This window comes from Salvelinus alpinus, chromosome 8 (genome assembly GCF_045679555.1).
Source record: "Salvelinus alpinus chromosome 8, SLU_Salpinus.1, whole genome shotgun sequence".
NCBI classification, from domain to species: domain Eukaryota; kingdom Metazoa; phylum Chordata; class Actinopteri; order Salmoniformes; family Salmonidae; genus Salvelinus; species Salvelinus alpinus.
The window spans coordinates 44349117-44368156 of NC_092093.1; the positions used below are offsets into that span (position 1 = coordinate 44349117).

At 43.3% G+C, this 19040-nt stretch overlaps 1 protein-coding gene across 2 annotated transcripts in view; it reads right to left on the reverse strand.

The window, feature by feature from the left end:
* Positions 1–18601, reverse strand: part of LOC139583191 (acyl-CoA:lysophosphatidylglycerol acyltransferase 1-like) — an 89747-nt gene extending 71146 nt beyond the window's left edge. Inside the window, exons 1-2 of one of the 2 annotated variants that reach the window (XM_071414021.1) lie at positions 17961–18601; positions 16685–16933 (exon numbers count right to left, since the gene is read on the reverse strand). In XM_071414021.1, the coding sequence (XP_071270122.1) occupies positions 16685–16922 (238 nt within the window). In that variant the 5' untranslated portion in view covers positions 16923–16933; positions 17961–18601. Of the gene's footprint in view, positions 1–16684; positions 16938–17960 lie in introns of both variants that reach the window. The other variant, XM_071414020.1, reaches the window with a different exon arrangement.
* Positions 18602–19040: the final 439 nt, after the last annotated feature.

Consider the following 19040-nt stretch of genomic DNA (forward strand, 5'->3'; position numbering starts at 1 on the left):
GACCTAGACCAGATTGAATGTATCCCTGGCCTTTGATGCGTCCAATCATGGACATGTAAAGCTGCTGCCAATAGTAGTCAGATATTGTAAGATATATGGTGGCAACATCTGCGGAAACAAAACTGCTTGATTTTGTTGAATTGAAAGGAGAAACAGCAGAGGAGATTGCAGCTGAGGTCCTGGTGGTCATCCAAAAATGTAACCTGCAAAACAATGTCGTGGCATTCTCTGCCGACAACACAAATACCAACTTTGGAGGACTGAATAGGCTGAGGGTCAATGTTCATACCAAAGTTAAAAATGCTCTGCAGCGGGAGGTGATTGGCTTAGGTTGTCCTGCCCACATCATTCATAACACGTCCAGAACAACTTTGGATATGATTCCCCTTGATGTTGAGTACCTGCTCACAAAGATATTTTCACCGTCAGAGCAGAAAGACTGAAGAGCTTTTGTGAGTTAGTTGGCCATAACATTTTAGGACACAGCAATGTTCGCTGGCTGTCCATGCTCCATGCTCTAGAACAGGGGTGTCAAACTCAAATACCCAGTGGGCCAAAATGTAAAACCTGAACAAAGTTGCGGGCCAACATTGAACAAATGAACCTTTTAATATGGACCCAAACAAGTTTTGCTTTAACATTGAATATGGAACAAGCATCGCTTATTACCATACAATATATAATTTAATAGTGGAGACATGCAAAATCGAATTTCAAATGAAAAAACACATCAATGGCATTCATTTATTAAATAAATAAAATTTAAATAAAAATCGTATGCCTCTTTTCTATTTGCAGCCTTCTGATTTAAATACCAAAATAAACATTTTCTCCACTGGCTAATAATTTTACAAATAAAATGATAATAAATCAATCAACCATTCAAGCCCATTAAAGGGCCGGGCTGATTTTGCGATCTCTGCTGCCACTATATAACTAGCCTTTACAGCAGCCTCACTTTGTGATGTGGCTTTTTTGAACATATTCTGTTGTGAAACCAAACTTCTTTTCATCTCCTCTACTTTCTGGCTCCTTTGAGTCATGTCCAGGTCCTTGTATTTGTCATGGTGTTTCGTTTCATAGTGTCGTCTAATGTTGTACTCCTTACTTACAGCCACGTTGACTCCACCAACAAGACAAACAGGTTTGTCTTTTACATATGTAAACAGATATTCTGCCTCCCACTTGTCCAGAAAGCTTCTGTTTTCTGCCTTTCTTTTCGCCATTTTTGGGAAGGGATAGCGCGCTGACAGTTGTAGCGTCTATGTTGCTATGACTACTGTCACAGAGGAGAGGGCGTTTCTGGGTCCTGTCCTGATTGGCGCGCGAAAACAACAGCAGAGCATTATGGGATTCGTAGTATTAGCGGTGAATGCGCTGTATAATACCGGCGGGCCAGCTCTAGTAGTAATTTGGTATTGTCTCGCGGGCCAAATATAATTACCCCGCGGGCCAGATTTGGCCCGCGGGCCAGAGTTTGACACCCTTGCTCTAGAAAGACTGCTGAAAAGGTATGTGCCATTGAAATCCTTTTTTCTTTCTGAAAGACAAATGCCCTGTTGTCCTGCGAACAATGATCAACGATCCACTGACTGAATTTTGGCTGGACTATGTCCATGGAAACTTGACCGTATTCAGTGACACGATCAAGATGCTTGAAGGCCAGGACCGCTGTGCTGTGGAGTCAGCTGCAATTCTGAGAAATATTGAGGCAAAATTGACTGCAAGACGTGATGACAACTTCATTCCAGTTTTGGTCAGAGAACTTCTGAGAGAGCTAGAGGGAAGTGCCCATAGGCGATGTTGTTGCCAATGATGGCTGGTGAGGACCTGCCTTATACAACAGGCCTACAAGCCCTCAGTCCAGCCTCTCTCAGGCTATTGCGGACAGTCTTAACACTGATGGAGGGATTGTGCATTCCTGGTGTAACTCGGGCAGTTGTTGCCATATTGTACCTGTCCCGCAGGTGTGATGTTCGGATGTACCGATCCTGTGTAGGTGTTATTACACATGGTCTGCCACTGTGGACAATCAGCTGTCTGTCCTGTCTCCCTGTAGCGCTGTCTTAGGTGTCTCACAGTACGGACATTGCAATTTATTGCCCTGGCCACATCCGCAGTCCTCATGCCTCACATTCACGCAGATGAGCAGGGACACTGGGCATCTTTCTTTTGGTGTTTTTCTGAGTCAGTAGAAAGGCCTCTTTAGTGTCTTAAGTTTTCACAACTGTGACCTTAATTGCCTACCGTCTGTAAGCTGTTAGTGTCTTAACGACCGTTCCACAGGTGCATGTTCATTAATTGTTTATGATTCATTGAACAAGCATGGGAAACAGAGTTTAAACCCTTTACAATGAAGATCTGTGAAGTTATTTGGATTATTACAAATTCTCTTTGAAAGACTGGTCCTGAAAAAGGGACCTTTGTTTGCTGAGTTTATATAGATATTTTTACTTCAATCGCTGGAGACAAATGTGAAACCAGTCACATGGCAAACTGAAGCATATACTATATGACCAAAAGTATGTTGACACCTGCTCGTCGAACATCTCCTTCCAAAATAATGGGCATTCATATGGCTTTGGTCCATCCCGTTGATGCTATAACCACTCTTCTAGTGGAAATCCTTCCCAGATGTTGGAACATTGGGAACAAGTCCCCGCAGCATTCAGCCACATGAGCATTAGTGAAGTCTGGCACTGATGTTGGGTGATTAGGCCTGGCTCGCAGTCGGCGTTCCAATTCATTCCAAAGGTGTTCGATGGGGTTGAGGTCAGGGCTCTGTGCAGGCCAGTCAAGTTCTTCCACACCGATCTCAACAAACCATTTCTGTATGGAGCTCGCTTTGTGTATGGGGTCATTGTCATGCTGAAACAGGAAAGGGCTTTCACCAAACTGTTGCCACAAAGCTGGAAGCACAGAATCGTCTAGAATGTCATTGTATGCTGTAGCGTTAAGATTTCCCTTCACTGGAACTAAGGGGCCAAGACCGAATCAGGAAAAACAGCCCCAGGCCATTATTCCTCCTCCACCAAACTTTACAGTTGGCACTATGCATTTTGGCAGGTAGCATTCTCCTGGCATCTGCCAAACCCAGTTTTGGACTGACAGACGGTGAAACGTGATTCATCTCTCCAGAGTCCATTGGCAGTGAGCTTTACACCACTCCAGCCGACGCTTGGAATTGCACATGGCGATTTTAGGCTTCTGTGCGCCTGCTCTGCCATGGAAACCCATTTCATGAAGCTCCCAACGAACAGTTCTTGTGCTGACGTTGCTTCCAGAGACTGTTTGGAACTCGGTAGTGAGTGTTGAAACCGAGGACAGATGATTTTTATGTGCTGGAAGCAAGTGGAAAGTTTTCCCAGTCTTCTGTGGACTTTATATTGCAGTTGGCAACCAACTTTAAGTTGCATTATCACCACCAACTGGACTGGAGTGTGGACCTCAGTTCAGCTTTTATTCACCCACATGGGTATATGCTCCTAAAAAGCAATGAAGAGATGGGAGAAACGGTACTTGCAGTGCATCAAGCATCAAAAACAGAACCAAGTTTTTCCAGAAGAACTAGAAACTAACTAGGTTTCCCCTTTTATCTGCAGATTAATTGTCAGAGCAGAAAACACACGATTGTGTGTGACTCAAAATAGGTCAAAATTCTACAAAGATCCAGGAAAAAAATAACCTTGTGCATTTCAGGTAAAATAACCCAATGGGCCTCCTGAGTGCCGCAGCAGTCTAAGGCACTGTTTTGCAGTGCTAGAGGCGTTACTACAGACCTGGGATCATTCCCGGGCTTTGCTACAGTAGTGGCCGGGAGTCCCATAGGATGGTGCACAATTGGACCAGCATCGTCCGGGTTAGGCCGGGGGGTCTTTACTTGGCTCATCACGCCCGAGCCATACCGATTCCTTGTGGCGGGCCGGGGGCCTGCAGGTTGACCCCGGTCGCCAGTTGAACGGTATTTCCTCCGACACATTGGTGCGGCTGGATTCCGGGTTAAGCTGGCGGCTGTTAAGGAGCGCGGTTATGCTGGTCATGTTTCGGTGGACGCATGACTCCACCTTTGCCTCTCCCAAGTCCGTTAGGGAGTTGCAGCGATGAGACAAGATAGACATTGGGGAGAAGGGGGGATAAAATACACAAAAAAAAATTGAAATAAAAACCCAATGTTTATATCCCAGGACAACTTATCTAGCAACAGCAAGCTAGCTAGCTAGCTAAATTTCAATGAATGCTTCGACCTGTCTCCAAATTAATATGGTGGTTCAGAGTTCGTTTTGATATTTCAACCTGCGTGTCCAGTTCGCGTCTGGTGTGGATGGACAAAAATCAATATGCACGCGCATGCTCTGTCTAGTCAGCATGTTAGGCTACTATGGTGAGCGAGTGGGTACCAAGTATTGATTACCCATTAAATTTGCCTCTGCCTGCAAATCATCCTATCATATATGCAAAACGTAGCAAGTGTCGCTGTAATCATTCTTGCTGCGTCAAGTTCAATAGCTATACATGCAAGATCAGGTGTGCGTGTGGTCTCAATTTAATAGAGTAGGCTATAGCTTATGCATGGGCGGAGAAGAACGGGGCAGTTATCTTACCAGGGAAAAATACTTCCTAAATATATGACTCGGCTATAGATTACGACATTGCCTAGAAACAAATATTGATCACCCATATGTCACCCTCTGAAAATCTTCCCACTCCTAAAATGGTAGGCTATAAAATAGCTCAAGAGAAAAACTATTGCGCTCTTCAAACTACATGTAGCATATTTATATTTAACTAGGCAAGTCAGTTGAGAACAAGTTCTTATTTACAATGACGGCCTAAATTGGCTGATATAGCCCAGTAATACAGATAAGCCTAATATAGAAAGGGCCACGGGAGAATCTATGGTAATTCAACCAGTGACGTGTATTCACAGATGCCAAGGGAAACCAGGCTTCCAAGTATTTGACGAATAAAAACATTAAAATATTCTCATCTCTCCCTGTGTTTTCATAATTTCCGTCAATTCACAAGTGGCTGACTCTCACCGGAAGAATCATATGAGCGAGTGAAACGGCTCCACTCGGTCTCAGTATTTGTAGTCATGTATCTGATGCTGTCTGGATCGAAAGAGTATAACATGTTGCCGCCGTAGCATTTGAATGATTGATGCCAGCAAGCATTAGGCCTCCCTTGATAAAAAAATAAATATAATAATTAACCAATCAGCGTTGAGCTGAGCTCAACTGTGGGTTGTCCTGGTGCAGCAAAATGCCAAGGGTGACCAGTTAGAATTTTGCTTCACACCAATCAAATCACTTCCTATGCAAAACTGTGTTTCTGGTCTGCCTGTGTTGATATCCTGCAGTAGCTAGCTTACTAAATCATCCTTTTCCTAAGCCATGGGGATTTGGACTTCTTATGGTTTTGACTTAATTCTCTGTACAGGCCAATAATAATGGCAATTCTGATCTAACCATAAATGTACAGTGGGGAGAACAAGTATTTGATACACTGACGATTTTGCAGGTTTTCCTACAGGTTTTCCTAAAAATCCAGAAAATCACATTGTATGATTTTTAAGTAATTAATTTGCATTTTATTGCATGACATAAGTATTTGATACATCAGAAAAGCAGAACTTAATATTTGGTACAGAAACCTTTGTTTGCAATTACAGAGATCATACGTTTCCTGTAGTTCTTGACTAGGTTTGCACACACTGCAGCAGGGATTTTGGCCCACTCCTCCCTACAGATCTTCTCCAGATCCTTCAGGTTTCGGGGCTGTCGCTGGGCAATACGGACTTTCAGCTCCCTCCAAAGATTTTCTATTGGGTTCAGGTCTGGAGACTGGCTAGGCCACTCCAGGACCTTGAGATGCTTCTTACGGAGCCACTCCTTAGTTGCCATGGCTGTGTGCTTCGTGTCGTTGTCATGCTGGAAGACCCAGCCACGACCCATCTTCAATGCTCTTACTGAGGGAAGGAGGTTGTTGGCCAAGATCTCGCGATACATGGCCCCATCCATCCTCCCCTCAATACGGTGCAGTCGTCCTGTCCCCTTTGCAGAAAAGCATCCCCAAAGAATGATGTTTCCACCTCCATGCTTCACGGTTGGGATGGTGTTCTTGGGGTTGTACTCATCCTTCTATTCCTCCAAACACGGCGAGTGGAGTTTAGAGCAAAAGGCTCTATTTTTGTCTCATCAGACCACATGACCTTCTCCCATTCCTCCTCTGGATCATCCAGATGGTCATTGGCAAACTTCAGACGGGCCTGGACATGCGCTGGCTTGAGCAGGGGGACCTTGCGTGCGCTGCAGGATTTTAATCCATGACGGCGTAGTGTGTTACTAATGGTTTTCTTTGAGACTGTGGTCCCAGCTCTCTTCAGGTCATTGACCAGGTCCTGCTGTGTAGTTCTGGGCTGATCCCTCACATTCCTCATGATCATTGATGCCCCACGAGGTGAGATCTTGCATGGAGCCCCAGACCGAGGGTGATTGACCGTCATCTTGAACTTCTTCCATTTTCTAATAATTGTGCCAACAGTTGTTGCCTTCTCATCAAGCTGCTTGCCTATTGTCCTGTAGCCCATCCCAGCCTTGTACAGGTCTACAATTTATCCCTGATGTCCTTACACAGCTCTCTGGTCTTGGCCATTGTGGAGAGGTTGGAGTCTGTTTGATTGAGTGTGTGGACAGGTGTCTTTTATACAGGTAACGAGTTCAAACAGGTGCAGTTAATACAGGTAATGAGTGGAGAACAGGAGGGCTTCTTAAAGAAAAACTAACAGGTCTGTGAGAGCCGGAATTTTTACTGGTTGGTAGGTGATCAAATACTTATGTCATGCAATAAAATGCAAATTAATTACTTAAAAATCATACAATGTGATTTTCTGGATTTTTGTTTTAGATTCCGTCTCTCACAGTTGAAGTGTACCTATGATAAAAATGACAGACCTCTACATGCTTTGTAAGTAGGAAAACCTGCAAAATCGGCAGTGTATCAAATACTTGTTCTCCCCACTGTATATGGATGTGCCACTGGCCTGAGGCTGGAAGTGAAATATGTAGCCTAATAGGCTCACGTTAACTAGCTAGCCAACTTAGCTGGTTCATCGTTTCCCATGTGAGGAAGTTAAGCTACCTAGTTTTATAGGCTAGTAATGCTTACTAGCCTATGATCAAAAACAAAACTATGACAGAGCCATAGACCGCTTTACCAACATGAAAGAGGATGGCATTGGCATTCAACTAGTCTACAAGTAGGGTAAGTCAACATTTTTGTTTTAATTGCGCACGCACACAGAAATCAGTACCATGGACAGCCAAATGATACTCATCAACATTGACTGGACTAAATTGTTTTTGGGATCTTTGTTTTCAGTATATTAAACTAAGCATATATAGGCTTGTTGATTTGACGATGTATAAATGTTTAAGTTGAAATGTTGCTGAAATAGCAGAGGCAATGCTCCTGTTGTTTATGTGCTGACTTGCGGTAACTCTGTGGTTCTAAATCAGTAGTTGTTTAGTAAACTGTCGAAAATATTAAGTTGCTTGACCATGTTGCAGGTGATAACTGTTTGTTACATGCAATATTTGTTTTGTGGACTTCAGATAGATGTTGCTGTCTGGTTTTGTGACGAAACAAAAGTGTGTAGTTCAATTTATTCCACCACTGTGTGACTTGTCTTTGTCGTCACGGCCTTATTGTATATCATGGTGGTGTGTGAATTAATGGGTTATAGAGCAAACAACGCAATTATTACAACATACGTTGTAATATGGCTTTTTAACTAGCTTGGCTTCCTCTGTGATTTTACCCACGCGCCACAACTGAACTAACCTACTGCCTATAGGGCGCAAAATTGATGGGACCATGGCTGGCAAGTGAGCTTAGTCACATATGCCTAAAATAACATTGCAGGACTGCAGTTCGGTTTGGGACCAGTTCTTGCAGTTGTGAGTGGGAGTCAGACAGAAAGCCAGCAGGTACAGGCGGGGTGCGGTATGAAAAGCTGCAGGTACAGGCGGGATGAAGAAATGTAGAGGTCTGGCGCAGACCTCTACAACACCCAATGTGGCCAAGGAAAAGATGGTGAACATCTCTCAACATGACAGACAGGATATGATATTTTGGTATTCTACTCCAACCGAATAAAACAAAGCAATAAGAGCACATCACTGCATGCCACCGTTGTGAGGCGGAAGTTTGCTCAAAACGGCCACAACCAAGATGTTGCCACTCACTCTAATCCCGCCTTCCCGGCCTACTAGGGCACCTGTCTCGGCCTGGCGATGTAACATTCTGGGCAGACGACTTGGATGCAACTTTGCTGCTTAGTGGAGTGGGGTGAAAGGGTGCAGAAGTCATAGGACAGTCCAAATTAGCACCATATGTTGACATGAACGTTACAAAATATAACATCCACGGTGAGCTTATATTAGTGAGAAAGAACAACGGCTGATCATGCGTTTATACAGTATTAGCTACACATTATTGATCATGTTCCTACCAAGTTGTGAAATAGCAACACTGCAAACCAGTTGAGACTCCAATTACTTAAATGGCTTTCTATATTATATATATATATATTTTTTTTACAGATCTGCTAGTTTCTCTTCGATCTCTCACATTCCTCCATGATCTGGAAATACAGGGATCGGCACTGCTTCTACTCAGAGGGCAGACTGGTGAGCAGGAAGCCCCAGTGAACTTTGACCTCAGTGTGGAGGTAGAGACAGATCTGGTGCGCATGCATTGCACTCACATTCTGCACAGATGTTCTGTAACACTCAGAATTGATGTGGCTCTGTTGATGCACCCTAGTCTGTCATACAGGTCTGCCCATGAGGTGGTATGGAGGGAAGAGTGGGAATGTGGTCGAATACTCACATAATAACAGAGCGTTATCTTTTCTATACGACATACTTTTTGTACCCAGAACCTGGAAAATGGCTGAATGTTTGGCTATACTACACTGAACAAAAATATAAACAAAACATGTGCTGGTGACAAACAGCCACTAAAATGATGTCTCAAGTTGAGGGAGCGTGAAATTGGCATGCTGACTGCAGGAATGTCCACCAGAGCGGTTGCCTGAGTGAGTGATGTAAATTCCTCTACCAAAAGCCGAGCTCGGCTTTTGGTAGAGGAATTTACATCACTCACTCAGGCAACCGCTCTGGTGGACATTCCTGCAGTCAGCATGCCAATTTCACGCTCCCTCAGACGTAATTTATAACGTAATTTTAGGGAATTTGGTAGTACATTCAACCGGCCTCACAACTGCAGCCCACGTGTAACCACGCCAGCCCAGGACTTCCACATCCAGCTTCCTTACCTGCGGGAACGTCTGAGACCAGTCACCTCGACAGCTGATAAAATGTGGGTTTGCACAACTGAAGAATTTATGCACAAACTTTCAGAAACCCCATCTGCATGCTCAGAAGTGTGCTCTCCACGGATTAATCCCCGTTTCAACTAAACCGGGCAATGGCAGACCGTGTGGGCCAGCGGTTTGCTGATGTCAATGTTATGAACAGAGTGCCCCATGGTGGCTGTGGGGTAATTGCATGGACAGGCATAAACTAAAGGACAACGAACACAATTGCATTTTATTGATGGCAATTTGAACGCAGAGATCCTGTGACGAGGTCCTGGCCCATTGTTGTGCCATTCATCTGGCGCCATAACGCACAGCCCCAGGTCGCAAGTCTGGATACTATGTTTGGGGTTTAAGGCTGGGTTTCTATATAGCACTTTGTGACATCTGCTGATGTAAAAAAGGCTTTATAAATAAGCGTGATTGATTGGGAGTGTGAGTAGATCTCAATTGCATACTCCTTGTCTCCTCAAAACACTATTGGATGAGAAAGCCAGAAGTGCCTCCCCTCTGACCTTTCTCCCATGGGTTTTGAGGAGTACACAATTAAGATTTTTCCTGTGTGTATAATACAGGTTTCCAGCAACCAACAAGCCCTGCATACAGGCAGGTTTCAACTCGCTTCAGGGCCCTACTCACACATGCATGGTGAACAAGAACTCCCTCAATGGGAGAGATGAGGCAAAAGGGTGTGGGTGAGTTTACTGCAGAGTGGACACAACACAGCCTAACTGGAGTAACACCATAGGCCTAGATACAGGATCTTTGCCTCACAGTGCCAAGCAAGTAAACTCACCCACACCTCTCCCATTGAGGGAGTTCTTGTTTATAACAGGTTTAGCTGATTGAGGGGACTGTGGGAGGAGAGCGAGCACAAACGGTGGCTTTGGATAGTTTCTATTTGGATTCCTAGGCCCGCCGAATCACCCATGAGGATACACACACCCAGGTGCACAACGAGTCAGGAAGTCTGGACTCCCAAACTGCAACTCTGCTATGAAATATTCTGCTTGAAACCAACCCTTTAGAGTTTTAAAATCAGGAGAAAATGGAAAGTCAGCTCCAGTAACAGCAGATGGATGTAACCTCAATTTAGCCCAACATTTGAGCTGAAGTACATCTGTTTCATTGTTAAATTAATTCATACGAATGTGGCCTAATTGATCTTTGCCTGTTGGGCCTCAAAAGACACAATCTGAAAGACTTCCTGCTGTTCAAATGGTTTTAAAGATGTGATATACAGTGACTTCGGAAAGTATTGAGACTCCTTGACCCTTACCACATTTTGTTACAGCCTTATTCTAAAATGGATTAAATTGCCCCCCCCTCCATTGAGTATGATGCTACAAGCGTGGCACACCTGTATTTGGGGAGTTTCTTCCATTCTTCTCTGCTGATCCTCTCATGCTCTGTCAGGTTGGATTGGGAGTGTTCCTGTACAGCTATTTTTAGGTCTCTCCAGCGATGTCCAAATCAGGTTCAAGTCCCAGGTATGGCTGGGCCACTCAAGGACATTGAGACGTGTTTCCACTGCTGCGTTGTCTTGGCTGTGTGTTTAGGGTCGTTGTCTTGTTGGAAAGTGAACCTTCACACTAGGGTGAGGTCCTGAGTGCTCTGGAGCAGGTTTTCATCAAGAATCTCTGTACTTGGCTCCGTTCATCGATCCATTAAATCCTGACTAGTCTCCCAGTGCATGCCGATAAAAAACATCCCCACAGTATGATGTTGTCACCAACATGCTTCACCATAGGGATGGTGCCAGGTTTCTTCCAGACATGACACTTAACATTCAGGCCAAATAGTTCAATCCTGGTTTCATCAGACGAGAGAATGTTGTCTCATGGTCTGAGTCCTTTAGGTGCCTTCTGGCAAACTCCAAGCGTGCTATCATGTACCTTTTACTAAGGAGTGGCTTCCGTATGGCCACTCTAACATAAAGGCTTGATTGGTGGAGTGTTGAAGAGATAGTTGTCCTTCTGGAAGGTTCTCCCATCTCCAAAGAGGAACTCTGGAGCTCTGTCAGAGAGACCATCAGGTTCTTGGTCACCTCCCTGACCAAGGCCCTTCTCCCCCGATGCTCAGTTTGTCCGGCCGGCCAGCTCTAGGAAGAGTCTTGGTGGTTCCAAACTTCTTCCATTTAAGAATGATGTAGGCCACTGTGTTCTTGGGGATCTTCAATGCTGCAGACATTTTTTGGTACCCTTCCCCAGGTCTGTGCCAACACAATCCTGTCTGAGCTCTATGGACAATTGCTTCGACCTTATGGCTTGGTTTTTTCTCCGAAATGCACCGTCCACTGTGGCACCTTATATAGACAGGTGTGTGCCTTTCCAAGTCATGTCCAATCAATTGAATTTACCACAGGTGGACTCCAATCAAGTTGTAGAAACATCAAGGATAATCAATGAGCTCAATTGCAAGTCTTATAGCAAAAGGTCTGACTACATACAGTTGAAGTCGGAAGTTTACATTCACTTAGGTTGGAGTCAATAAAACTCGTTTTTCAACCACTCCACAAATTTCTGGTTAACAAACTATAGTTTTGGCAAGTCAGTTAGGACATCCACTTTGTGCATGACAAGTAATTTTGCCAACAGTTGTTTACAGACAGATTATTTCACTATCACAATTCCAGTGGGTCAGACGTTTACATACACTAAGTTGACTGTGCCTTTCAAGAGCTTGGAAAACTCCAGAAAATGTCATGGCTTTAGAAGCTTCTGATAAATGATGTCAATTAGCCTGAGTCAATTGCAGGAGTACCTGTGGATGTATTTCAAGGCCTACATTCAAACTCAGTGCCTCTTGCTTGACATCATAGGAAAAACAAAAGAAATCAGCCAAGACCTAAGAAAAAAGAATGAGACCTTCACAAGTCTGGTTCATCCTTGGGAGCAATTTCCAAATGCCTGAAGGTACCATGTTCATCTGTACAAAAAAATAGTACGCTAGTATAAACACCATGGGACCACGCAGCCGTTATACCGCTCAGGAAGGAGACGCGTTCTGTCTCCTAAAGATGAACGTGCTTTGGTGCGAAAAGTACAAATCAATCCCAGAACAACAGCAAAGGACCTCGTGAAGATGGAGGAAACAGGTACAAAAGTATCTAAAACGAATACTATAGACATAACCTGAAAGGCCGCTCAGCAAGTAAGAAGAATCTGCTTTAAAACCGCAATAAAAAAGCCAGATTGCGGTTTGCAACTACACATAGGGACATAGATCATACTTTTTGGAGAAATGTCCTTAGGTCTGATGAAACAAAAATAGAACTGCTTGGCAATAATGACCATCATTATATTAGGAGGAAAACGGGAGGGGCTTGCAAGCCGAAGAACACCATCCCAACTGTGAAGCACGGGGGTGGCAGCATCATGTTGTGGGGGTGCTTTGCTGCAGGAGGAACAGGTGCACTTCACAAAATAGATGGCATCATGAGGTAAGAGAAATTGTGGATATATTGAAGCAACATCTCAAGACATCAGTCAGGAAGTTAAAGCTTGGTCGCAAATGGGTCTTCCAAATGGACAATGCCCCCAAGCATACTTCCAAAGTTCTGGCAAAATGGCTTAAGGACAACAAAGTCAAGGTATTGGAGTGGCCATCACAAAGCCCAGACTTCAATCCTATAGAAAATTTGTGGGCAGAACTGAAAAAGCGTGTGCGAGCAAGGAGGCCTACAAACATGACTCAGTTACACCAGCTCTGTCAGAAGGAATGGGCCAAAATTCACCCAACTTATTGTCGGAAGCTTGTGGAAGGCCACCAGAAACATTTGACCCAAGTGAAACAATTTAAAGGCAATGCTACCACATTCTAATTGAGTGTAAGTAAACTTCTGAACCACTAGGAATGTGATGAAAGAAATAAAAGCTGAAATAAATCACTACTATTTTTCTAACATTTCTCATTCTTAAAATAAAAGTGGTGATCCTAACTGACCTAAGACAGGGCATTTTTACTAGGATTAAAATGTCAGGAATTGTGAAAAACTGAGTTTAAATGTATTTGGCTAAGGTGTATGTATGTAAACTTGCCTTCAAGTGTGTGTAAGTATATATATATATTTTTTTCAATTAAACAATTGATTATTGAACTGCTTCAAGCTTAGTACAACTGCCTTTACCTATCATTACTCATTTATACGCATTAGTCTTTGTAAACAATATAGGCCCAAAATCAGTATAAAATTCATGTCATTCTCATGGACCATGAGTCCTTGTATTCACAGCTCTATGTGAGTGTTTGCATTTCCCCAGTCCTCAGAATTAGGCCTACACCAAATGTAGTGGTGGAGCTGCTGTTAGGCTGAAATACAAAATCAGCATTATGGTTGTAAGTGTCAGCATTGCAGCTTTCTCAACAATCTAAGAATACAGTCCATAATGGAGAGAAGAAGCAGCTGGTGGCTGATATACAGATGGTAATATTACTGGTGTGAATCAGAGGAGTCTGGTGGGAGGAGCTATAAGGAGGACGGGCTCTGTGTAAAGGCTGGAGTGCAATACATGGAATTGTGTCAAACATGTGGTTTCCATATGGTTGATACGGTTCAATTTATTCCATTCCAGCCATTACAATGAGCCCGTCCTCCTATCGCTCGTCCCATCAGCCTCTGGTGGGAATAGGCTATTCAAATTCTCTCTCATGGTTTGGAGTGGTAAAACTACACAGGTCCATATCTTATCGCCACAATGCACCAATTGACATGACTAAAATTGCTACTGCCCACACTGTTCTCCCAAACACGGTACTTTCCCCAAATTCTCATTTAACCAAGAGTAGACAATGTTATGTTGAAAGGGAGTCATGAAAAGCTATGTAGCAATGAGTCACGCAAGATAATCACAATCACAGCAGCTTCAGCTGTTATTTACTCGACTGTTCCTAAAAGTAACAGCCCTGTAAGTAACTACTGATCTAATGCGTAAAGAGGTTATTCATATGCAGAGAATGGGTGCGTTGGCAGTCCTGTCACAGGACAAGGTACTACCCCGGAAGTTCAGCAAGCTCTTATCTTGCCTGGCTCAGGGGTAACCTCACTGTCTAACTTGCTCATCAAGGTCCCATTACACATAGTGCTTTTGGAAAGTATTCAGACCCCTTCACTTTTCCACATTTTGTTACAGCCTTATTCTAAGATGGATTACACTTTTTTTTTTTTATCCTTAAACTACACACAATACCCCATAATGACAAAGCGAAAACAGGTTTAGACATTTCTTGCAAATGTATTAAAAATAAACACAAATAACTTATTTACATAGGTATTCATACCTTTTGCTATGAAACTCTAAAATGAGCTCAGGTGCATCTGTTTCCATTGATCATCCTTGAGATGTTACTACAACTTGGAGTCAACCTGTGGTAAATTCAATTGTTTGGACATGATTTGTCTATATAAAAATCAAAAACCAAGCCATGAGGTCGAAGAAATTGTCCGTAGAGCTGACACAGGATTGTGTCGAGGCAAAGTTCTGGGGAACGGTAGCAAAAAAATGTCTGCAGCATTGAAGGTCACCAAGAACAAAGTGGCCTCCAACATTATTAAATGGAAGTTTGAAACAACCAAGACTCTTTAAATAGCAATCGGTGGAGAAGGACTTTCATCAGGGAGGTGACCAAGAACCCGATGGTCACTCTGACAGAGCTCCAGAGTTCCTCTGTGGAGATGGGAGAACATTCAAAAAGGACAACCATCTGTTCAGCACACCACCAATCAGGCCTTTATGTTAGAGTGGCCAGATGGAAGCAACTCAGTAAAAGGCACATAACAGCCCGCTTGGAGTTTGCCAAAAAGCACCTAAAGGACTCTCAGACCATGAGAAACAAGATTCTGTGGTCTGATGAAACCAAAATGTAACTCTTTGGCCTGAATGCCAAGCATCACGTCTAGAGGAAACCTGGCACCATCCCTACGGTGAAGCATGGTGGTGGCAGCATCATGCCGTGGGGATGTTTTTCAGCAGCAGGGACAAGTCAGGATTGAGGGAAACATGAACGGAGCAAAGTACTGATGAAAACCTGCTCCAGAGCACTCAGGACCTCAGACTGGGGCAAAGTTTTACCTTCCAACAGGACAACAACCCTAAGCACACAGCAAAGACAACACAGGAGTGGCTTCGGGACAAGTCTCTGAATGTCCTGGAGTGTCCCAGCCAGAGCCCAGACTTGAACCTGATCGAACATCTCTGGAGAGACCTAAAAATAGCGGAGCAGCGATGCTCCCCATCCAACCTGACAGCATGGGAGAATCTGCATTTAAGAGTGGAAGAAACTCTCCAAATACATGTGTCAAGAAGACTCGAGGCTGTAATCGCTGCCAAAGATGCGTTAAAAAAAAGTACTAAGTAAAGGGCCCGAATACTTATTTAAATGTGATATTTACATTTATTTTTAATACATTTGCTAGAATTTCTCAAATCCTGTTTTTGCTGTCAGTAATGGTATTGTGTAATTTTATGAGGGGGGAAAAAAACTAAAAGGGGATCAGGTGATATTGAAAGGGTTGTTGAAATCAATACTTTGATTCCACCACACCTGTCTGAACCAATGATGATGACAGTTTATTTCCACAGTAACCCCTGAATAAGGCTGTAACGTAACAAAATGTGGAAAAGGGGGTCTGAATACTTTCTGAATGCACTGCATGTTGCAAAAACAAGTCGGTGTTCGCTGCATTATTTATCAGCAGGCCTTGTTGATCCTCATGTTCAGCACTTTGTAATTTATAAGCATTTTCCTCTTGGCCCGGTGCAATCAAACACTGCTCAGAGGGCAATGTGGCTCCCAGACACCCAATCAGCCAGTTGAAAGTGGGAACACCTGGCACATTTTTGTGTGTGAATGAACTTAGAAATAGTGTTGCCGGCAAAACAGGACTGTATGTATCAAGTGATTACAGTCACTGTACTATACAGACTTGCCTACTATATGAGAATGTGATCACACTTGAAGCAATTGTGTATGGTCTTAAACCAAAAGGAGTCCGTCTAACATAAATCTTATATTTACAGGTAGGTATGTATACAAGGGGGATGACCTGTTCGGCACGAACTTCCTAGTTCCTACAGACAGTAGCTATTGGTCTTGCAGTTGAGGTACAAGTTATTCTGAAAGGGGATCAGGTGATATTGAAAGGGTTGTTGAAATCAATACTTTGATTCCACCACACCTGTCTGAACCAATGATAATGACAGTTTGTGTCCACAGTAACCCATGCATTCATAACCATTCCCAGTTTCAACCACAACTTTGATCCAAAGAAAAGCATTCCAGGCTTGTTGTGTAGCATCTTACCTGTATAGCCTGCAACCCAGCCCCACTGTGACACCATTGCCAACATCCATTTGAACATTATTCCTTCAATGAGCCAGAAAGTACGGCTGTCCATTACTCTGAGGGGTTGAAGAAGAATGCAGTAGAGGCAATACGAAGGGATTGCTACACAGTTATTAATGAACACAAAGAAGAAACGAAGGAAGGAGTTCAGGAGTACCCAGCCCAGGTTGCGGGCACCTTCTAGAAGTAGTGCCATACTGATGCACACTGCCTGTGAAAATAGGGAGAAAAACAGTTAGCTAGCAAATATTTCTGAGTGGTACAAACTTGATAAATATAACTAACCAGAAAACATGGCTAACGTTAGCTAAGACAAGCATGCCAATATCTAACTAGCTAACGTTAGTTGGCTAGCTACAAATATTGTTCAGCCGTTCTAAATAGGATGCATGACAACCTAACAAACGTTAGCTTGGAGGCAGCCTTTCTAGAGACTAACGTTACGCTCTGTTATCCATGTTGGAGTTTCAATGCGCTTTCTAGTTACAATAGATGCTGCCAGGTAGCTAATATCATTGAGCAGGACTCCGGGTTTAAATCATGTCTCCACATCTTGCAAGTCCAGTACAACGTGGAGGTCATGGTCATGGCATGAACAGACCCACAACAGTTGACTTCGTCCAGTAGTAGTTCCCATGCCTACTTACTTAGCTGGCTAGACATTCAGCGAATTCTTACAAATTACAAAAAAGCTATTAGCTGTGTTGGAATCTTGAACCAGGGCATTGTCAACTAACTACTAGATAATGTTAAGCCAATCAAATGATGCTCTGACAAACAGACGTACAACGTACCGATACAAGTTAGCTACCGGCTGTTAACGTTAGTTGCTAAGCTGGCTAACGTTAGCCCGGTAGCTTACTTTAGCGGTATAACGGATTTTGAAGTGGAGGACAGACGCTGTTCTTAGCTGGCTGGCTAACTAACAAGCCACCAACAACATAATTTCCATCTTCAATATCGACACAGTCAAGTTTGAGGGGACATGCTAGCTGCCATTCCCATTGATTTTGTAAGGTGTTTGTACATAGTCCGATTTTTTTTATTCCGCACCAATGTCTTATTAGCCGGCTAACTAGCCTTGTGTGGTTAGCTAATCCTGGCTATCTAGCCAATTTAGCTACTAGTTAAATACAAGGGCGATAAAATCTAAATCACTATCAGACGTTTCAGCAAATGGCTAGTTAACTAAACATCAATGTTCTTATCACTTGATCATCTTACTGTAACTCACCCAATCTTAGTAACGTTAGCTACTGTCCCCCCGTCCAAATGTCGCTGCCGGACGATAAAACAGAAAGCTGGCTTAGCATGGATGAATACCAAGTCACATGTATTAAGTTAACATGTTAGATCCTTAAACATTGATTTATGTATCAAAATTGTATATGTCCCATTCACACAACGTTAATAAACGTCCACATTCCCGTCACGGCTAGCGGCTATCCATGTAGCTAGTTAGCTACTCATTTAGCGTCGCTGGGTGCTTCTCAATCAATGGCACTCGAATAATTCCATCGATGCAACATCAGTTAGCTAGTACTTTGGCTAGCTAGACATTTCTATCTACATCTCTTGCGTCTACTTTAATCCAATTGCAACAATCCCTTGATGGAAGAGCCATATAACACGCATTTGTTTTAGTGCAAATGCTGCAGCATTTCAGTTTGTACATCGGGTGATATTTAACAATCTGCTATCTGCTCCGCTAGTTTGACCGACCCGTTCGATTATCGCTAGCTACTTATGGAGCGGCCACCAGAGGAGAATCTCATTTATGACGACGACGCTAAGAAAACGTGGATTTGCGCAAGCTCTGACTGACAAACCACGGACAGCATCAAATGCGTTAGAGACAGATGATTACGGTAACCATTCGCCTGGTTGCCGTCTCTGTTCAGCTATTACAGTCCACTCCTTGCCTCTCCTGTCATTTGCCGGTGGGGTGCATTTGCAAATGACAGAAAATCTTTAATAATAGAATGTTGATATTTTATGAAATCATAGGATTTTATCCTGATTCGATAACCCTCACAGCTATCATCTAATCACAATGTTTATGCAAATTAGACTGATTTATACATTTGATTGGAAACATTTTAACATTGGGTCATGGAGAGCCTACTAAATTACACTATTCTAACTCCGGGCATCTAATTGGGCATTCTGACGCAATACATCTAATCGTATAAAAAACAGATCTGTTCTCCGCGCGCACATTGCATTCAAACTTTCCCGCCAGTTCATTGTGAACGCGGTAGCATATTTTAAATCCAGAAAGCAAGAATAGCAAGGTGCATTTGAACCTTGAGAT